The sequence below is a fragment of the Balaenoptera physalus genome (assembly GCF_965194825.1).
Source record: "Balaenoptera physalus genome assembly, chromosome: 3".
NCBI lineage: Eukaryota > Metazoa > Chordata > Mammalia > Artiodactyla > Balaenopteridae > Balaenoptera > Balaenoptera physalus.
In genome coordinates, this window is record NC_138890.1 from 9,420,486 (window position 1) to 9,443,547 (window position 23,062).

General features: G+C 44.3%; 1 protein-coding gene across 9 annotated transcripts in view; it reads left to right on the plus strand.

The window, feature by feature from the left end:
* Nucleotides 1-23,062, plus strand: part of CACNA1A (calcium voltage-gated channel subunit alpha1 A) — a 329,605-nt gene that overhangs the window by 134,314 nt on the left and 172,229 nt on the right. For 8 of the 9 annotated variants that reach the window (XM_082455223.1, XM_082455222.1, XM_082455224.1 and 5 more), the window contains 2 exons: nt 2,461-2,567; nt 4,962-5,101. In XM_082455223.1, coding sequence (XP_082311349.1) covers nt 2,461-2,567; nt 4,962-5,101 — 247 coding nt within the window. The remainder of the gene's footprint in view (nt 1-2,460; nt 2,568-4,961; nt 5,102-23,062) is intronic. The other variant, XM_082455228.1, reaches the window with a different exon arrangement.

The window sequence follows — 23,062 nt, forward strand, 5'->3', positions numbered from 1 at the left end:
CTTTGTTTACTAAGGCTAGAGGCCTGAGGGTGCTTCTGCAGATCTGGCAGGGGGACAGGGATATTCTGGTTTACCGACTGATCAGCAGATCAGGCCCTAATATGAAGTGACCAGGACAGACCCCCCACCCAAGGGCAGACCCTCCAGTGGGTCTATCTGGTAGCCTCGTCAACCCGGAGGAGGGTTCCCAGGATGCAGGGAGGAGTTTGTGCCTAGAGAGAGAGGGAATGTACATCTGGAAATAGCCATATGGACCGACCATCCCTTCCCTCCCTCAGATCTTGAAAGGTCTGCTTCTCGGAGACTTGCCCTGACCACCATATTGTATTTTATTGAGGTGAAATTCACAGAACAATACTAACCATTTTTAAGTGACTAATTCCGTAGCATTCAGTACATTCAGAAGGTTGTTCAGCTATCACCTTTATCTAGTTCCAAAACATTAAGCAGCTACTCACCGTTTTCCCCTCCCCCAGCCCTGGGCAACCACCAATCTGCTCTCTGATTGTGTATTTTCCCGTTATGGACATTTCGTATCAATGGAGTTCATACAATATGTGGTCTTTTGTGTATGGCTTCTTTGACTTAGCATAATGTTTTCAAGGTTCATCCACATCGTAGCATGTGTTAGTACTTCATTTTTTATGGCTGAATAATATTCCATTCTATGGATATACTACATTTTGTTTAACTGTTCATTCATTGATGGACATTTGGGCTCTTTCCACCTTTTGGCTATTGTGAATATTGATGCTGTGAACATGTATCTGAGTACCGGTTTTCCAATTCTTTGGGTGTATAGCTAGGAGTGGAATTGCTGGATCGTATGGTGATTCTGTGTTTTAACTTTTTGAGGAGCCATCAAACTATTTTCCTCAGTGGCAGCACTGTTTTTACATTCCCACCAGCAATGCACAGTGGTTCCAATTTGTCACATTCTCACCAACACTTATTGTTTTCTGTTTTTTTCATTCTAGTCATCCTAGTGGATGTGAAGTGGCATCTCATTGTGGTTTTGATTTGCATTTTCCTAATCCTCTTTGGAGAAATGTCTCTTCAAGCCCTTTGCCTATTATTTAATTGGGTTATCGTTTTGTTGTTGAGTTGTAAGTGCTCTTTATATATTTTGATACCAGACCCTTACCAGATATCTGATTTGCAAGTACTTTCTCTCATTCTGTTGGTTGGTTTTTTGCTTTTGTTTTTGTTTTTTCACTTTACTGACAATGCCCTTTGGCTCACAGAATTTTAAATTTTGGCCAAGTTCAATTTATCTATTTTTTCTTTTGTTGCTCATGCTTTTATTTTTTTTTTTAATTTATTTATTTATTTTTCTATTTTTGGCTGTGTTGGGTCTTCGTTTCTGTGCGAGGGCCTTCTCTAGTTGTGGCGAGCGGGGGCCACTCTTCATCGTGGTGCACGGGCCTCTCACTGTCGCGGCCTCTCTTGTTGCGGAGCACGGGCTCCAGATGCGCAGGCTCAGTAGTTGTGGCTCACGGGCCCAGTTGCTCTGCGGCATGTGGGATCTTCCCAGACCAGGGCTCGAACCCGTGTCCCCTGCATTGGCAGGCAGATTCTCAACCACTGCGCCACCAGGGAAGCCCGCTCATGCTTTTGATATCAGATCTGATTACTGTATTTTGTTTTTAGCTTTAGAATATAATTTTTTAAACATCTTTATTGGAGTATAAGTGCTTTACAATGGTGTGTTCGTTTCTGCTTTATAACAAAGTGAATCAGCTATACATATACATATATCCCCATTATCTCCTCCCTCTTGCGTCTCTCTCCCACCCTCCCTATCTCACCCCTCTAGGTGGTCACAAAGCACCGAGCTGATCTCCCTGTGCTATGCGGCTGCTTCCCACTAGCTATCTATTTTACATTTGGTATGATTACTGTATTTTAAATTGCAACCACCGATCTCCTTTCCTGCTTTTTCTGTCTATAGCATTCACCATCTTTTAATGTACTGTATAATGTGGTTATCTCACTTACTCACTTCTCCTTCACAATGGCAGCTGTGTCCCTAGTGCCCAGAACAGGACCTGACACACAGTAGGTGCTGAATTAATATTTGTCCAATGAAGGTTGGAGGTGACACGGAGGAAGCCTATCCACATTTTCCTTACAAAGTCATCTACCAGGTTTTCAGGGCAGTGAAACTACTCTGTATCAGGCTATAATGGTAGATCCATGTCATTAAACGTTTGCTCAGGCTCATGGAGTGTACAACACCAAGAATGAACCGTCATGTAAGCTATGGACTTTGGGTGATCACGATGTGTCAATGTAGGTTCATCGATTATAACAAATGTGCCACTCTCGGGGGGTATGTTGATAACAGGGGAGGCTGTGCCTATGTGGGGGACAGGAGCACATGGGACATCTCTGTACCTTCCACTCAACTGTGCTTTGAACCTAAACAAAGCTGGAAAGATTTTCCTTAATTCTGTGATACTCCCTTTGAATATATGATTTTAGCCACCATCATAGCAAACTGCATTGTCCTCGCCCTGGAGCAACACCTACCTGATGACGACAAGACTCCGATGTCTGAACGACTGGTGAGTGAGGTCTCTCTAGGGGAGGTCTCTTCTTTGCTTTGGTGGCAAACTGGTGTGGCCCTGGGAGCCGAGGGCAGAGTGGGCTCTCCGTCCTGGCACTAAGAACCGAATCGTGGGCCCTCTACCTGGGGAGCCTAAATTTGATGAATACAGTCATCTGGGGAGAGAGATGCCCTCACTGCCCATCCCCCACTCTCACCCCCCAGCAGACCTCATGTCAATCTGGAGGGGGGTGGGTGAGAGTGGTCGCCTCGTCCATGAAAAGTCACATTCAAAACAAAATTCTTAGGAATTCCCTAGCCGTCCAGTGGTTAGGACTCGGCACTTTCACTGCCAGGGCTCGGGTTCAATCCCTGGTCGGGGAACTAAGATCTTGAACACCCCAAGGCGCATCCAAAAAAATTAAAATAAAAATACAAATAAATAAATAAAATTTACAAAATAAAAACAAAACAAAATTCTTGTGAAAAATGTTGACCATACACAAATACACAGAGAACAGTACTGTGAACCCCTCGTGAACCCATCATTCAGATTCAACAACTGTCAAGATTTTGCCTCATTTCATATTTTCTGTCCTTTTTTATTTCCTTGGTTTGTCTTTCTTGACCAAAGTATTTTAAGGCAAATCCCAGATAAAATGTCAGTTCACTGCCATATGCTTAAGTCTGCATTGCTAAAAACATGGGCACTTTCTGGGAATTCCCTGGCGGTCCAGTGGTTAAGACTTGGTGCTTTCACTGCTGTGACCTGTGTTCAATTCCTGGTTGGGGAACTAAGATCCTGCAAGCCGTGTGGCATGGCCAAAAAATAAATATGGGCACTTTCTTACATCACCCCAGTGAGATGTTTACACCCAACACAACAGTGGTTCCTGGGAATCATCGAAGACCCAGCCACTAATCAAATATCCGTGATTGTTTCAGAAATGGCATTTTACAGGTCATTTGAACCAAGACCCAAACGTGGTCTAGATTTTATGTTGCTTAAGACTTTTAATCTAAAGCAGTTATTTTCCCTCCTGCCATTGACTCTGCAGAAACCAGTCCAGTTGCTCTAAGGAATGTCCCACGTTCTGACTTTTGCCTGGTTGCTTGCTTGGGATGTCATTTAGCTCGTTCTTCTATCCCCAGTGTTTCCTATATATGAATATCAGCTCTGGAGGGACATTCAAAATCCAGTTGATGATTTGGTGAAACTCTGCAGAGCTGTAAACTAGTACTAAGATCTTTCTCGATGCCCCTAGCCATCCCCCAGCCCCCTGGCTCCCCTCCTGGCATTCTGACAGTGCCAAGAAGGAGACCTCTCTCCTTTCCATCACCATTTCAAAGCCAGCTGTCATAACTCAAGTGTAGGGAGAGAGAGATGTTAGAATCCACTCATTCTTAATCCACAAAGCATTAATGATCTCAAGGCTTTTAAATTTTAATAGTTACATATTATAATGGGTATCCTAAAAATAGATAACTAGCCCAGAAAAACTATGATTTCAGGACTTTTTTGTTTGTTTTTACTTGCAATCAAGCTAAGTAAAAAGAGTCCGTTGAAAGAATAGTAAACAAATAGTAGTACTGGTGGCAAGCTGGCATGGAAAGACTCATGAAAGCAGAATGCAAATGATTGAAGCTTGAGAAACTTTGCCATAACACATGGGGAAACATCCATGTAGGGGCTCTGATGGAGCGGAGCTTATAGCTTAATTCCAAGTACTATAGACTATCAGCTGGAAGCCAGATCTGGCAGGAGGTCTGGCAGGGGGCTGGGAGTTGGGACATTGGCCATTTGCAAGCCAGTGCAGAAGCATTGATTCCAATATTTTAGCAACCTGAACAGCTGTACTGGTGCATACCAGCTTAGAACCATCGCAAGTGTCAGAGTTGGGGGTGAGGTCAGTGCACAGGGGCCAAGCACAAGGGCCTGAATGATATAGGTGACAAGTAAACGTTCTAAACAAGTGCTTTCTTGTAGAACTTTCTGCAGTGATAGAAATGTCCTACGTCTGCACTGTCCAATATGGTAGCCGCTGGAAATGTGGCTAGTGTGACTGCAGAACTGAATATTTCATTTTATTTCATTTAAATCCATTTAAATTTAAGTAGCCACATGTGGCCGCCCTACTGAACAGCTCACATCCAAACAAACAATTCTGTTTGGCCAAGTAGTGTGTAAAGTTGGCCAAAAGGAAAGAAGGAGGTGTCTTCTCCATGTTTCTGTTTTTCTTGCGAAAGCCTTTGGACAGGGTAACTCCAGGCAGGATTCAGTGGAGGGCGGTGAGTGCTGGAAGGTCAGGAGAGGTGAGGGGAAGTGGGTACACTTACCTGAGTGGGCTGGTTCCCTGTTCATGCCACCCTCTGCCAAGCCAAAGACACTGACCTTACCTTTTCTCCCTTCCAGGATGACACAGAACCATACTTCATTGGAATTTTTTGTTTTGAGGCTGGAATTAAAATCATTGCCCTTGGGTTTGCCTTCCATAAAGGCTCTTACTTGAGGAATGGTTGGAATGTGATGGACTTCGTGGTGGTGCTAACAGGGTAAGTGGCCTGTGCTGTGTTTCTTAGAATCATCTTGAATTACGAGGACTTTGGAAACCTAAGGGTTGATGTGGTCCAGGCTGGGTTCGGGAAGACTGAGCCCCCATGTTCTTCTTCAATGTGCATGTGCCTTTTCCCCCCCAGTGGCCTCATCTCAGCTGCATATCAGAGCGGATGCTTTCTGTTACAATTAGAATAATAGCTTATTAGAATTGACTGCTTCCAAATTGCTTTATGTGCATTCTCTCATTTAATCCTCACAACAACCCAATGAATTAGGAAATATTAATATTCCCATGTGACCATTGAGGAATCTGAAGCACAGAGGGACCTTATCTGAGATCACCCAGCTAGTAAGTGATGAAGCTGGGATTTGAACCTGAGATTATGTGATTCCAGAACTCAAGTTTTTAACTGTTGGGCATGCGTGGTTCTTTTGCTTTGCTTGGGGATATGTTGCCTTTATTTGAAGTTGGTAAATGTTTTTTGAGGACTTCTGGGTGCAAGAGATTGTGATGGGATTATGGAGAAAACCAGTCTAAGTAAGGTGCAGTTACTGCCTTTGAGGAGTTTTCAGATCTGATACAGTGAACCATAGTTGAAAGGGGAATGTGTATGCACTTTCCACCAAGGACCCTGTATGAGGTAACACTAGCTGCTATAACAACAACAACAAAAATTCCAAAACTAGGTAATGATTTAAACACAACAGCAGTCTATTTCTCACTCGTTGAAAGACCAAAACAGCTGTTCCTCATTGGCAGGCTTCTTTCCTCCACACAGTATTTGAGGGACCCGGGCCCTTGCTACATTGTGGTTCCTTATTGTTGACCCACAGATCAGGTCTGCTTGTCTGCATCAAACCATGGAAGAGAAATGAGCGTGGATGGTGATATTTGGGCCTGGCTGAGACCCTGCATGTTACCTCTTTCACTCATATACCTTTGGCCAAAATTCAGTCACATGCCCACACATCGCTGCAGGGAAGCTGGGAAACATCAGACTGTGTTTAGAAGGAAACAGAAATGGATTTGGTGGATAGCAAGCCAATCTTTGTCACAGACCCCAAAGCCCTTTATCAGGTCCCAATATAGACATTACCATTTTGTGATGATTTCTGGCGCCTTTGCTTACCCACTCCTCTCTCCCAAGCTAAGTCTGTTTCTTCTCTTCCAAGACCCCTGTTCATTGGGAGACCTTCCTCACAGTTATCCTGCATGGGGTCACAGTTCTGTTCTATGGGATCGTATTTCTCCTCTAGGGTTTGTTGCCGCTCCAGGTCCTGTCTCTCTTGGCAGATGTCACGGGTCTTAGTACCCATGCTGTGTTGGCTGGGCTCTCACAATTAAAGTTTTGAACATATCTGTTGTTTCAAAACAACGTTGCTTCTCACAGAAGGAGCTGTATCATATTGGGCTGTTTCAGTAGAGGCATTCAGATCTGAGTGGTCTGTTGCGAGCACTGTGGGCTAGCTCTAGCAGGCTTGGGTGTTTACTGAGGGAGTTCTGTTTGCTGTGCCCACACTTCTTTGGCTTGGGACCTTGGAAGGTTCCTGGGACATATTATGGCATTGGGCACTTGTCACTCTCTAGGAAACTCATCTGTGCAAGAGCCCAGCGGTTGACTTTGTTGTTGTTGTTTAAAAAATGTATAATAAAAATAATCAGACATTCGAAAATAAGTAGAGAATAATAGAACAAATGCCTGTGTATGCAAATATTCATTCAATGAGTATTTATTGGGCAACTACTATGTGCCAGGCTCTGGGACATAACAGTGAACAAAACAGACAAAAGCCCCTCCTCTTGTGGAACTGACATTCTAGTGGTGAAGAAAGACAAAATGCATGCATGAATGAAATGTCTAGTGTGTTAGATGTTGATGAGGGCTACAGAGAAAAAAATAAAGCAGAGAAGGGATGGGATGTATTATGGGCAGGAGGGCTAGAAGCCAGGGAAGACTTGCATTAGGAAGGTGATATTTGAACGAAAACCTAGAGGAGGTGAGTGAAAAAGCCATGAGGATGGCTGAAGGAGGAGAGTGCCAGGCAGAGAGAACAGCAAGTGCAAAGGCCCTGAGGCTGAACTGTGTCTGGTGTGTTTGATGAACAGTGAGGAGGCCAGCGTGCCTGGAGCAGAGTGGGTGAGGGAAAGAGTGGAGGAGGTGAGGACAGGGAGGTGAGATGGCAAACTGCCATCAAAATGAAACCTTTATATACAGCACAGGGAGCTCTACTCAATACTCTGTAATGGCCTATATGGGAAAAGAATCTAAAAAAGAGTGGATATACGTACATGTATAGCTGATTCACTTTGCTGTACACCTGAAACTAACACAACACTGTAAATCAACTATACTCCAATAACAATTTTTTTAAAAATGAAACCTTTATAATACAGTGTAAGTCCCTGCATTCCCTTCCCTGGCCCCACTCCTTTCTCTCTCCATCCAGAAACACTTGCCTGAATTTTGTGTTTATCATTTCCATTTGTGTATTTACACTTTTATGTAAGAATATAAGACATACATGGTACCTATTTTACATTTCGACTACAGAAGTATATAAGAAGTATATATGTGTTGTTATGCATGCCTTAAGTTTCTCTATAAATGTTTTCTTCTACAAACTGCCTTTAGCATTCAACATGAGGTCAATCTGATTGACAAGAATAGTTCCCATTCATCCATTTTTACTGCTGCATGGTATTCTGTGGTATGAATAGTCTACCATGTATGTGTCCATTTGGGTTGTTTCCAGTTTTGTGCTATTTTGAACCAAGCTGTCTCCTCAATCTTGCCTGTGGATTTCTCTAGGGCATATACCCAGGAGTGGAATTGCTGAGTTGTGTACTGTGTGTATCCCCAGCTTCGCTAGATATTGCCAAATTGCTCTGCAAAGTGGTTGTACCAATTTATGCTTCCTGGGGCTGACTTTTGCTGCCAGGAGCTGGCTTGACCTTGCTGGTGGGAAGGAGCCTTAAAAACCCCTGTTTTTTTGTTTTTTTTAATTAATTAATTTTTGGCTGCGTTGGGTCTTTGTTGCTGCGCGTGGGCTTTCTCTAGTTGTGGTGAACAGGGACTATTCATTGCGGTGCACAGGCTTCTCATTGCGGGGGCTTCTCTTGTTGCAGAGCACAGGGTTCTAGGTGCATGGCCTTCAGTAGTGTGGCACGTGGGCTCAGTAGTTGTGGCTCGTGGGTTCTAGAGCACAGGCTCAGTAGTTGTGTCGCACGGGCTTAGTTGCTCTGTGGCATGTGGGATCCTCCCAGACCAGGGCTCGAACCCGTGTCCCTTGCATTGGCAGGCGGATTCTTAACCACTGCACCACCAGGGAAGTCCCAAAACCCCTGGTTTTTTAAAGACACATGCACCCCAGTGTTCATTGCAGCACTATTTACAATAGCCAAGTCATGGAAGCAACCTAAATGCCCATCGACAGACGAATGGATAAAGAAGATGTGGTACATATATATATAATGGAATATTACTCAGCCATAAAAAGGAATGAAATTAGGTCATTTGTAGAGATGTGGATGGGCCTAGAGACTGTCATACAGAGTGAAGTAAGTCAGAAAGAGAAAAACAAATAAGGTATATTAACGCATATATGTGGAATCTAGAAAAAATGGTACAGATGAACCAGTCTGCAAGGCAGAAATAGAGACACAGATGTAGAGAACAAACATATGGACACCAAGGGGGGAAGGAGGGGGTGGGATGAATTGGGAGATTGGGATTGACATATGTACACTACTATGTATAAAATAGATAACTAATGAGACCCTGCTCTATAGCACAGGGAACTCCACTTCGCTGTACAGTAGAAACTAACACAACATTGTAAAACAACTATACCCCAATAAAAAACAATTAAATTAAATTTTAAAGAAAACCTGGCTTTTTATAACATGGTTCTTGAAACACCTAGGAAAGCTCACATACTGCTGAGCATGTAGTAAGTCTCAATAAGTGATCAGTAAGTTGAAAGGCGGCCATTTAATAGGTCAGTCCGTCTGCTGCTTGGATGTCTGTATCTGCTCCTTGATTACAACAAGGTGGTCTTTTCTTTTCTAGTTTCCTGATATCTGCTGGGCCTCTAGAGGAGAAATTCTTCATTTGAGACAGATAGCTTCAGAGTTGGAAGTAATGAGATCCATGAACGCTCTGAAATTGCGTGCCAAAATTGTGTGTTTGTATATTTTTCTGGTCTGTAGTTTTCATTAGAGTCTCAGGGGGTCAAAAGCCACAAGGAGCCACTACTGTAGATTCTATTCATTTCTTAACCTCCTCTCCTTTCCTTCTTTATTTTTCCCTGCATTTCTTTCTCTTTCTTTACTCTTACTTCTCCAGTAATCAACCCTTCTTCCTTACTGTCTGGTGGTTCTATCTCCTTCAAATCAGGCACGTAGCTCAAATGTTATTACTTCAAACTGCAAGGGGCGGTTTAGTCTCCTGTTGGGTTATAAGCTAGGAACAGGGAGAGAAGAACAAAAGCCCTGCAAACCTAGCCTTCTGTTCAATGTCAGCGGTGGGGAAATGCAGTAAACTCTTAATTTCGTGTTCCTGGGGGAGGGGACTCAAGTGTATTAATTTGACATTGAGACAAAGATGACTTGAATGTGCACTTTCTGATTAACTCATTGTGTTCTCACATTTTGAAGCAAACCGCAGCATTAAAACACTATTCATTTTTCATGGATTACCAAGGTTTTGGCCTTCTTTTGTGTGACATTTGGTGGAAAAGATCTTACCCGTGGATTTTTGTGTGCTCTGTGTAGCTCAAGGCCCCAGAGAAATTCTAACTTTGTAATTGATCAACCCCTTTTAAAGCATCCTCCCCTTGTATTTGAAGTTCTGATCATTAAACTAAAAATGTGTAAGAGGAAGATTTCAGAAGCTTGGCTATATTTCTGAGATAACAGAGCTTTTACTGTAATGTTCAAATACATGTAAACATCAAAGAGGTCAGATAATACACTTGTACGTGTTAAGAAAAGTGACTGCAAACACTACCAGGTTAGGAATGAAGATGATTTTTTTTTATTCATGGGCTTAGCACCATACCTGGCATATAGTAGGTGCTCAGTAAAATAAATACTTGCTAAACTGGAAGGTGGTAACACTTCTGATAATCAGAGTGTTCTGGGGAATTTTCTAAGCTGTTTAAGGAGATGGGGACCACTGCATTGATAGAAATAGTCAAACAGTCCAGGAGCCTATGACAGATACCCTGACATCAGATAAGGCAGGCAACGGGCAGATGAGCTCTGGGTCTTTACCTACCCTGACATTTTGTGACTGTAAAAAACAAAGGTTCCTTTTTGGAAGGTCCTATGTACCACCCCAGGTTTTGGGCAGTTTTGTGTTGAGGACAGAAATGAGGAAAAGACCCAAGTACTTGGAGACCATTAGGGAAGGGATGTTGGCTTTGTTTTCATAGCATCATTGAATGTAAGGGCTCAGTGGACTCTGGCAGGTCCAACTCCTTTATTTTACTCACAGGGAGTTAAGGCACAGAAAGGCTAAGTAATTTGCCCAAGGTCACATCGAGATGGTGGATAATCAGGAATCTTCCAGAATCAGAAGGTATGTTCATGTCAGGGAGCCTTGGAGTCCCAGTTTGGGGGGCAGTAGGGGTGGTATAGATAAGTACTGCCACCCCTTGGGTTCTGCCATCAGAACTTTGCCTTCTCTTTCTTTCTCTTGTCCCCCCAAGTACCCAGCCTGTGGTCCCTTTATAGAGAAATAGGGTGCCTCAGAGAGTAATTCCAATTCCCCCTTTTTTCTTAGATAGTTGAAGAAACTGACGACCAGAAGGGTCAAAATGACTTGGCCAAAGTCACCCACCGCTCGCTCTCTCTTCCCTTTTTGATTAATTGAACAGCACTTGTAGTCATTCCTCAGCTTCTCCTCTTTCCTTTACCTCCTACACAGCTGTTCTGAGTTGCCTGCAAATAAAAACAGCATTCCAAACAACAACAATAAAACACAAGTAGCATTCTAACTCATGAGACCAATGAACGGCTCCTATAAATGCCAGCTGCATTTTTATTTTAATGTCTCTTTGCATTAATCCCTCCCCTCCCCAAGCAGAGGATCAGTCACTCTTGGTACCAAAAGGATCCCCCACTGTGGCACAAATGCTTTTTATCATTCAGAGAGTTTTATCGTTGAGAGAGCATCGATCTTTTTATTGTTCAGAGCATTTGGTTGTCATGATATTTGCTGAACCATGTTCCATCAGGAACCACCTCACTTCCTAGCAGCAGGAGCTTGTCTCTCCATCTTGTAACAACAGCGACAGTGATAATAATGATGCTGGCTGCCATGATTGTTATTCTTATCATTTATTGAGCACTTACTGTGTGCCAGCACTATATTAACAATTTCATGTGCATTATCACATTTCAGTTGCATAAACCTTTTTTTAGAGATGAATCTGGGGCTCAGAGAGATCAAGCTACTTACAAAGGGTCCCGCAGTTAGTAAAGGGCAGATCAGGATCTCAGCTGCTGTGCTAGGACACATCCCTAAATCTAGGATAACCCTGGGTCCAACTTAAATTCAGGCAAAGAGCTATATCCACCCCAGTATCCTTATGAACATAATACCTGTTATTAACAACAGTGGCAACATTGACAAACTAGAACTTACAAGGCAGTTATAACATGATATACTGTACATGTTTATATGCTCAGTCAATTCTTACAACCCTCTGAGTTAAGTACCATTATTATCCCCATTTCACAGATGAAGAAACTGAGGCTCAAAGAACTTTAAAAACTTGCCCAGAGTCGCCCACCTCATAAATAGTAGATCCAGGATTTGAACTCAGGTAGATCTGGATCCAGAATCCATTTTCTTGAGTCCTATTTCCCTAAAGTCAAGTCTTTCAGGGAAGTCAGGGGGATCCTTCCTTTTCTCCCCCATCTTGGTCTCCATTGTGGCAGGAAAAAAATTGGGCAGATTTCCAGAAATGGTAGATTGGCATAGACTGATGGCTAAGACCTGGGCTTCAAAGTCAGGGGACTCTCTGCCAGTGATGAACTCAAGAATGTGAGTTAATCTCTCTGAATCTTGGTTTTCTCACCTGGAAAAGGAGAGTAATGAGAGTGTCTACCCCTTAGAGATGTGGTAGAGAATAAAGAAGGCAATATATGTGGCAGATACTGTGACCTGAGCCCCTGGAGCTTTCTGGGTGCTTCAGAAATGGGAGTTGGTGAACTGAAGGGAAAGTTAAAACAGATTCTTTTGGAGGAGTGCAGTTGATGCTTCACGTGCCCCACTCCTTATTTGTACAGCTCACCTTTGGGTTTACCTGCAACTGTGGTGGGCAGTTCCTATGCAAGCTGACCTCTTTGCACCTCCGATTCTCTCCTCTTTCTGCATATGTGTTGGAGAGCCTTCTCCAGAATCTCAGGAGAAGGCGATTTGTTTAGCCCACGTGACAGACACTGAACACCCCCAGGAGAAGCCCTTAACCAATGAGCAAGGGAGTCAGGGTATAAATACCCTGGTTTTCCCATTGTTCAGTGAGAAAACTCAGAGGTGTGTTCTACAGCCTCTCAAAGGGTCCTCCACAGGATTGAATCCCAGTTGCTCACAATGAAGCCGTTCATTATACACCATTTACCAACTTTTTGCTCTCTAGTTCACCCCCTGTAGCTCCATGGATCACCTCCCAAGAGTCTTTGTCTTGGATCTGCTTTCAGAGGATCCCAAATCAATGCAAGCAGCGATAATCAGAAGCCTAGTGGGTTAGAGATTGCAGCACCCTGCGCAACGCCCAGCACACTTGATTATCAAAAGGTGTCCTCCTTTCTCCCTCCGCCCCCGACTGGGGTGGGGAAAGATTGAGTGAGGGCCAGATGGCCAGGTAATATTGTTCTGTACTGAGCTTCTTGGCCATTTTCCCTGTGTGGCTGGAGAAGGCTTTGCCATCTATCTCTCCACAGGTTTGGGGGCTGATCACGGTCTTGTCCTCTTGAATTGCTGTGACAAATGCCAGCCTGCCTCTAGAGAGGTATCTGGCCACTGCTTCTACAGTTTTCAGGACTAATGACTTCTCTCTTCTCACCAAGGCAGGGAGGTAGCAGCCTGGCGGGCAGAGGAAATCTCAATGGAACGGGAAGCAAGTGGGTGCCTGGGGCCAAGGCAGAGGCTGCCAACCGAGAAGGCGCTGTGCTTTGATTTATGCAGGGAGGAACTATAGGACCTGCAGATGCTGTGTTGTGACAGAGGTTGCAGAAGCTGGACAATGTCTCCTCTCTCTGAGAACCTGGGCCTGACCCAGAGACAAAAGCCCCTCAGTGGGGTTGTGTAGTAGAAGGGTGAAGCTGAGAACTGGGCGGGGGGGGGGGTCGTTTAGCAAAAAGAAAGAACCCATTTTCATGACTTCTCTGGTTATATTCAGCCCTTTGGTGATCTCATCCAACCTCAGGGGTTTAAGTACTTCTTCTATGTTGATGTTTCCCAAACTTACATCTCCAGCCTGGACCTCTCTCCAAGTACCCACTTTGAGGGGGGAGTTCACTGGCATCTCACACTCAAGATGTCCAAAACTAAACCCCTGATCATCCAATATTGCCCCTCCCTGTCTTCCCCCGTCAGTGAATGGCAGCTCTGTCCTTCCAGGAGCTCTGGTCAAAAATCTTGATGCCTCCTCCATCTCTCACACACCCCATGGCCAATCCTTCTGCAAATTCTATAGGTTCCATCTTTAACATGCATTCACTACTTATCCCACCTCCACTGCCACCACCCTGGGCTGAGCCGTCATCATCTCTCGGCTGGTTTGTTAGAGCAGCCTCTGCCCAGGGCTCTCTGCTTCTGCCCTCCTTTCCCACAGCCTGTTATCAACACAAGCAGCCAGAAGGATCCTTTTAGCACCTAAATTAGATCAAATCACTTTTCTGCTCACATCCCTCCTGCGGTTTCTGTCTTGCTCAGTGGAGAATCCAGAGTCCTCAGCATGGCCCACAAGGACCTACCTGCACAATCTGCCCACATCACCTCCCACCCTCATCACCCCCTACCCTCCTCCTCGCTCACTGGGCTTCAGCTTTACCAGGCTCCTGCTGTCTATTTTTTTGAACACTTCAGACAAGTTTGAAAACTCAGGGCCTTTGCACTTCGGGTTCTTCTGCCTGTTAGGTTCTTTCCCCAAATGTCTGCTCCATCCATTCTCTTATCTTCAAGACTTTACTTCAGGGTCCCCTGACCCCTTGTCTACAATTTCAACACTCTCCCAACGCTTCCTGTCTTCTTTCTTCTATTTAGATTTTTTTCCACGCACTTAGCACTTTCTGACAAACTGGATATTTTACCTATTTATTTTTCGCCCATCTTCTCCACTAGGTCAAGTACCATGAGGGCAGGGATTTCATTTCTTCTGCCCAAGGTTGTATTCCTCAGTGCCTAGAATAGCGCCTGGCACACAGTAAGTAAGTGCTCAATAAATGTTTTTGACTGAATAAACGAATCAGTGGTACTTATGACCTCCCAATGTGGCGGCAAGTTTCACTGAGAAATAAACTGATCTGAAGGCAGAGAAGTCTCTGCCTGAGTGCTCATGCATGACAGCTGGTCTAGGTGAGATGATGCAGTTTTGGAGGGCATTTGGGAGTGTCGCCTTAACTATCGCACGTACTGGGGCTGGGACGTGCGTACACGTGGTCTTGGTCCTACTGCAGGAGGTGTGGTGTATCTTTTGTGTCATAGCTCTGAACGGACTAAAACTCCTTCAAAATCAGCTTTGTTAGCTACCTTGCATGAATAAAGTGGCACAAAGCTGAACAAGTTTGTGCAGAAGGGGAAGGGCCTGAGCAGGGGTGTGTTCTCGGGCCTGCTGTGTGTGGTTGCACACAGGACCAGGCAGCTGGAGTACATTCCCTAAGTGTGTAACTCACCTACGTGTCAACCTCTTTTGGAGAACATCGTGGGCTAAAGAGTATTGAATACTTTACTCCCAGGAGTCCCTTTAGCCCTAAGAAGCTTTGATTTCAGGAGTCAGGCTTTTTAAGTGGTGCTGTAGAGACACAGGCCATGGGTTGTTTTGTTTTCACTGCTCACAGACACATTTGGAGACCACCCACAGAATTTCAAGATATGAAACTCTGGCATCAGGGACAGAGGCAGGAAGGAAACCTAAGGCTCTTAAGTCCTGCTCTGGGCACTAAAATGTGGCTGGTGCTGTTTCTTTTGCTTTATGTTGGTATTCCAGGAATTACAGGATATTAATAAGATTGAATGGACAGAAGGGATCAGACTGGGAGGTCTTCATAAACTAGACTGAGGAGTTTATACTGGTAGGAAATAGCCCTGGATATTTTCAAAACAGAAACTGGGAAGTGTGTAGCAGAATCCCATCCTATGCAAATTTCACTTACACAAAATCATTGATATGTAACTGGCACACATATAAGAAGAAAAAGGAAGAATATAATAATTGAATAGTGAGGTCATTTCTACCTGTCTTTCCATTTAGTGAACTTTTTCCAAGGAACCAGCATGATACCTGTTCTTCATAGATCCCAGTACATCAGTTAGGAATGCTTTTTTCTGCAAGTAACAGAAGAGACAACTAAAAGGGGGCTTTCACATTAAAGGCTTTTGTCACCTGACTTAGAAATCCACAAATCAGTGGACCAGGATTAGCTCAGTGATGTCCTTCTATCCTCCACTCCACCTTCCTCAGTGTGTTGAATTTTTACTTCATGATTTCTTGCCTCAAGGTTGCGAAATGGCTGTCACGTCTCCTCCTCTCGCAGCCTCATCCAAAATCGGGAAAATAATGGCAGAAAGAGAAAACTTTCATTGGAGGCTTTTCTCTTTTTAATCTAGGAAGAAAAATCTTTCCTATAAGTTTCCAGCAGGCTTCCCCCTACATCTTATTGGCCATGCCTGGGTCACATGACCATTTCTAGCTTCAGGAAAGACCAGAAACATGAATACCTACCATTTTTGCTATTTTATGGGAGACTAGCTCTGCCTGTAGGAAAGATGGGAGAAGGAAATGGCTGTGATAGTTAGCAGTGTCTGTCACATGTGCCATACTACTCTCATTCTTTTATATCACATATTATACACACCTATTACTGCCCAGGCTTAAACACACAAAACCATGTGTACTGTCCCTTATGGATGATTTAAGAGTTTTTCAAGGGCATTTTTGAGTATATACAATTTTTCCCTTGTGCACTGACTTCAGAACCATAACTTAACTCTCCCATGTAAGATAAAACATCAGTTTGGAGAGGTGAGTTCAAATCCTGGCTCTGCCAGTAAGATGTGTGACTTTGGGAAATGATTTATTCGACCTAGTCCTTGTTTTACTCATTTGTTAAATGAGGCTTATATTAATACCTCATTGGGCTGAGGTGAAGATTAGATGGGATAATTAGTACATAGTAGGGGCTCAATAAAATATAGTCAACAGGATGGGGGAGGGGGGAGGAGGAAAAAAAGGGGTAAAGGAGGAAGATTCCTGACTGTGATGGAGTAAGTCCTAGAATTGAGATGATTCTAAGTCTGGGATGATTCGGGACTCACTTAGGATAATGGAAATAGGAAGGAAAAGATGGATTTAAGGTCTCTTTCACCAAGAAAGAGAACATTCCAGAACATGACAATCAACTGACTATTGGCTGGTGTAATGGTGGTACCATTGCAGGATCACAGGGTGCTTCTAGTGGGAAGAACTTATTTCAATCATGTTGAGGTCCCTGCAAGACATTAAAGCAGAAATATTGCTTTGCAGACAGATGTAGATATAGTTAAAGCTTGACTGGCCTATCCAGACTTCAGTCATCCACAAAAAGTTGGTTAAATCTGAGAGTGACTGAGCCCTGTAGGCATGATGATGTAACAGACAGGAACATGGGGTCAGAGAGGCACCCACACTTAGGGACCAGAGGGAGAAAGAAGAGCAGAGAAGGAAACGGAAGATGTGGTAGACGGGTAGTTAGGAAGAGAGACATGCCATAGTCAGCTATGTTGATTGCAACAGAAGAGAAAAGAAAATCTCTGGGGCTTTGGGGCTTTGTACAGGCATGCCACAGAGATATTGTGGGTTCAGTACCAGGTCACCACAATAAAGTGAATAGCGCAATAAAGCGAGTCACACGAATTTTTTGGTTTCCCAGTGCATGTAAAAGTTATGTTTACACTATCCTATAGTCTATTAAATGTGCAATACATTATATCTAAAAAATGTGCATGCCTTAATTTAATAATATTTAATTGCTAAAACATGCTAACCATCATCTGAGCCTTTAGAGAGTTGTAGTAGTAACAACAAAGATCACTGATCACAGATCCCTATACCAAATATATTAATAATAATATATGTTATTATTAATAATGAAAAAGTTTGAAATATTGCGAGAATTACCAAAATGTGAATTTGCTCATGAAGTGAGCAAATGCTATTGGAAAAAGGGCACCAATAGACTTGCTGAATGCAGGGTTCCTACAAACCTTCAATTTGTAAAAAATGCAGTATCTCCAAAGCACAATAAAATGACATATGCCTGAAAATGGGAGAAAAAGAGAGTTGTTTGTAGGGAAGTTGGGGATGCATGAAATCTTGGCAGTGGAATTCTGATTGAAAAGAAAAGTAAACAATAAGTCTCACCCATTCAGGAAGTTTGGCAAAGAAAGGAAGGAGGGAAACATTTGGTCTTTCCTACCATCTATGCCAAAGATATGATGGGTTAGGTGGTCTCATTGGGGAATAGCTCAGTTTCCTGGGCCTTTTTCCTCTCCTTAACAAAATTTTACATCAGAAGTGTAAGATTATGGGCATGTTTAGAAAGATGAAGAAAACGGGCATCACATAATATCATGTATCTCTTCATAAATAAAGTTCTGGTTATATCATACCAAAACATCTGGACAGATTTTCATGAAATGTGGAGGGTACATTTGGGATGGTTTTACTCAATGATGTACAGGAAATTCGCTTGAGATCCACTAGGGCAGCAGAAATTGAGGTACAACTCTGGTTGGCCTCTTCTTGGGAGCGATATGTCTATGGTTTCAAATCTGAGCCCTACATTGAAAGGTAATTGGGTAGTAGAGTCTTCAAGTTGCAACACTGCCCTGCAACACAGCTTTTTCTTGTTCAGGCAACTCTAAATGAGAGGGCAGCCTGTATACACACACAATGATTAAGACAATGGACTTTGGAGTTGGAACAGATTTAAAACCCAGCTCCACTGTTTCCAAGCTGTGTGACCTTGGGCAAGTGATTGTACCTCTCTGAATGTTAGCTTCTTCAACTGGAAAACAGGATAATGATACTCCCTCCCATGTAGAGTTGTTTAATGAGTTAGTATCTGACACATGGTACACTGGGTTTATGAATGGTATTTACCAATGGATGGTCTGAAGAAAGAGGAAGGGATATGGCACTTCTTTGGACCTCAGCTTCCTCATCTGTGAAATGGGAATAATAATTGTACCTACCTCATAAGGTAGGATTCAATGAGATAATATATGTAAAACACTTAGAAACTGGCAGAGAGTAGGTACTCAATGATATTAGCTATTGTAAGACTAATAACTGTAATTATAATGATGATAATAATTATTACTACTTCTCCAGGCCCAGTTCCATAGACCGGCAAGTTAACTGTAGAGAACATACTGCTGGACCATGGGACCCCATACTCACAAGTTGAAAGTTGAAGGGGGGGGATTCTTCCTCTGTCCACCCCTTGGTAGTCAGGGCATGTGAGTTAAACTCAACCAGTCCTGTGCTTCCTCACCCAAGAATTTGAAAATGGAGGAAGTGACTCAACCATCAAGTATGGCTCCGGATTCCTTCATGGCAGCCTGCTGCAATGGGGTTGGTCTCGCTGCATGGTCCCTGCCCATTTTCCAAGCCCCCTCCTCAGGCCTCTTGTTGTTTATCTGAGCTTCCTAAAAATCCCTTTTATGCCGAAGCCAGCCGGTCAGTTTCTGGGTTTTGCAACCCAGAACCTAAACCAGCCCTGGGCCAGTGGTTTGTTTGGAGATCCCGGGAAACATAGATAGGGGAATAGAGGGCTCAGATAGTGAAGAGGAGGCAGCCAGTAAAACAGACTCACATCTCAAAATCAAACGTATGGTTACCAAAAGGGAAACGTGGGGAGCAGGAGATTGGGATCAACGTATCCACACTACTATATATAAAATAGGTAATTAATATGGACCTACTGTAGAGCACAGGGAACTCTACTCAATACTCTGTAATAACCTAATAACCTATATGGGAAAAGAATCTGAAAAAGAATGGAGATATATATATGCACATATATACATATATAAACACACACATACACACCCATTAAGCCCCCTGCATACAAACCTTCAAGTTGCTAACTTTCAAAGATGCGAACGTGTGTTCACATGTCCAGTCACATAAGTTAGTTCACGTGCCTGGCATTATCTGTAAAAGTTGGGTACCTAGGCTAACTTTGTTGGACTTATGAACAAATTGGACTTAACGAACGCACTCTCGGAACGGAACTCGTTCGTATGTAGGGGACTTACTGTGTGTATATATATGTATATACAAATATATAATTGATTCACTTTGCTGCATACCTGAAACTAACACAACACTGTAAGTCAACTATACTCCAATAAAAAATTTTTTTAAAAAAAGAAAAGAAAAATAAACGGGAAAAAATGTTGGATTAGCAAACAAGTTTGTGCCGTGGGCGACTAGCACTTGCTTAATCTCTCTGGAGAACTTTGGGAGGCCAAGTAGAACATGCCCCTCAGAGTTAGCCCACCAAAGAAGCAAGGGAGCTGGGATGGGGGAATCCTTCTGGGCTCTGAGTTCTCCGGGTCTCCTGGCTGGCGTTACATTTGGGTTGAACACGCTTCTGTGGCCAGGAAATCATAGATGGTCACAGTGAAGTGTGGGACACAGGCATGGCGCCCACAGCATCTGCCTTGCTGACCACACTTACCTAGTTCTGCCGTGAATTGTCATTCAACTGCTTAGGTTTCCTAGTGAAGCATTTGGAGAATCGGTTCATCTCTAAGGCTCACCCTGTTGGCCCCAGGTAGGAAGTGAGGACAGTTGCTGCATAGCGAAGGGATAAATGAAGGGCGGCTGAAAGCCTGAGCCTTGTCCTTTGGGGAGTTTTGGCTCCGTCGATATTCCTGAGACAAGGCACTCCCTCTCCTTCCTGGCCTAGTGGGTCACAGGATTTCTGTGCAGAGAAGAGCAGAGGTCAGCGTGCATTAAAGGCATGGAAATTTGAAGCAGAAGAGCCAAACAGGGTCCAGGTGGGATCCAGGACCCAGGATTAGGGATGAGTTAGCAACATTTTTTATTGTCTTTGGCTGGCAACAATTGAGTAGAATTTGTTCCAGGAAGGGAGAAATGAGCAAACTGGGCTTCTCTCACTGGGAGGTGAGAATTGCATCAGCAGGGTAGCCTCTCCACTGGGGATGGCACAGCAGCCCATGTGTTCACTCCTGGAAAAGGAGTAAGTGTGGGTCCTCTATTCCTATTGTGGAGTCTTATGTAGCCCAGAAACAGGGAAACATTTGAAGGACGTATTAGGATGCATTCAGTGGCATGTAACAGAAAATCCAACTCATGGTGGCTTAAACAAATAGGGGCTTATTCATTCTCATGTTACAAAATGTCTGGAGTGGGTACTGGTTGGCATTGGCTGACATCTCTGCAATATTCCTGGCCTTTACCTCATGGTTGCAGAATGGTTGCTAGAGCTCCTAGCATCACGTCCACATTCAAGGCAGGGAAGAAGCAGGTTGGCAGTTTTGGTGAGACTCAGCTGTGTGCTTTACCTGGTCTCAGTTGAGCTCATTCAAGCATCTGTGGTCAGCTGTGGGGCAGTTGGGTGGCTCTCCTGTTTGGGTGTTGGCTGGCTGTAGGCTGGTCTAAGGTGGCCTTGGCTGGGACCACTGTGCTCTGCTCCACATAGTCTTGTCCTCCAACAGGATAGCTTGAGCTTCTTCACATGGAAGAAGCAGGGTTCTAGGAGAAAGAGGAAGCACACAGGTCTCTGGAGGGCTAGTCCTAGGAATGGACACCCTCAATTTGGCCACTGTTGGCCAAAGCAAGCAGTAAGCCTAGTCCATATTCAAGGGGTGGGGCAATAGACCCCCCCTACTCTTGGTGGGAGAGCAATACATCACATTGCAAAGGGTGTATATCCAAGAAGTTATTCATTGGGACCATTGTGTCCCCAATTCCTATCCTCTGAGGCCATCTGCCCCATTCCTTTCCATTCCTGACTCTTAGCAAGAAATGGGGATGATGTGTTATTATTACCATGTCACTCACACAGTGAAAAGGAGAGAAAATGTGAACAAAGGCTCTGCTGAGAGTCCAGGGCTGGTCATACAGCCACCTGGGAATTAAAGGTGAGGAAGATTACACAGTCTCCTCAGATTCCTTCCGCTTTTATCAAATCTCGACTTGATATCTGATTCTGAGCCCTCATGGGTGGTTAAAGCAAGAGAAAAGATTTCTTGCCTGCCACGTTTGTTTGTTTGTTTTTGGCGGCGTCTCTTTGTGGCGGCACGCGGGCTTCTCTCTAGTTGCAGTGTGTGAGCTTCTCTTTAGGTGTGGCGTGCAGGTTTTCTCTCTCTAGTTGGGACGTGCAGGTGCCAGGGCACGTGGGCTCTGTAGTTGTGGCAGGCCGGCTCCAGAGCACTTGGGCTCTGTAGTTTGCAGCACACGGGCTCTCTCATTGAAGTGCACGAGCTCTCTCGTTGAGGTGCACGAGCTCAGTAGTTGTGGCGTGCGGGCTTAGTTGCCCCGCGGCATGTGGGATCTTAGTTCCCCGGCCAGGGATCTATCCCACATCCCCTGCGTTGGAAGGCAGATTCTTTACCACTGGACCACCAGGGAAGTCCCTTGCCTGCCGTGTTGAACTGGCATAGTTCACAGTCGTGCATCCCAGCTCCCTATGTCAACGGGAGCTTTTGATTTCATTTTTCCTTTTAAACGTCACTCTCTCCTGATTATAGCTGGATGGAAACCTCATTCTGATTCTGTCGGCTCAGAGGGACAGAGGCCAGGCTGGTGGGCATCTGTGTGGAGACCTTTTTGTTCATCCCTTCCCCTTCACACCCTAACTCTTTCTTTTGGTTCCTGCCTTCTTTTTTGTAGCTACTCCCACCTCTCTTCCCTCCTGGAATTCTAGCTTTATGAGAACCCAGACCAGTGGGGGAGGTCAACCTCAAAGAAAGGAAATTGGCATTAATTGAGCACTTCCTATGTGCCAGGCCCCTTACATACCTTATCACCTTCAAACCTCCCCTCAGCTCCATGAATATTATCACAGATGAGGAAAGCTAGACTCAGAGAGGCAAAGCCGCATGTCCAAAGTCACACAAATAGGAGGTCCTGGAGCCAGGATTTTGGATGCAGATCCACCCCACGGCAGAGCCAGGCTTCCTTCTGTCCACTATTGCATGTTAGAGGGAGAAAATAAGAAAAGGGACGCCCGCCTCCTATATCAGCAGTACCTGCCCACTCACCTCAGGACCTTTGCACATACTACTGCTTGTGTCTGCAACATGCTCTCTTCTCTTTGTCTGGTTACTTCTTACTCAGACATGATACTTAAAGTGTTTAACATCCAGGGTGGCATGGGCCCTGACCAATTAGAAAGGAGGCTCCCTTTTTTGTGCCAAGTGTGGACCCTTCATGGGGAGATCCAGGAGACTTGGAAGGGGGTTGAGGTGCCGAGGGGCACTCATGGGGCTCAAGGAAGTACATATTTACGGATATAAATAGTCTCTTCCTCCAGAATGCCTTCCTGGCCTCCCCACCTAATGCCCACCATGGGGCCAGCTTAGATGTCTTCTTTATGGGCATCTGGTGGCATCTGTGTGAAACCTTTCACCATTGTTTACTGGGTTAATCATCTATCTTCTTCCTCTGGAGGGCAAAGGCTGAACCCAGAACCTAGTACAGAGCCTGAGAAT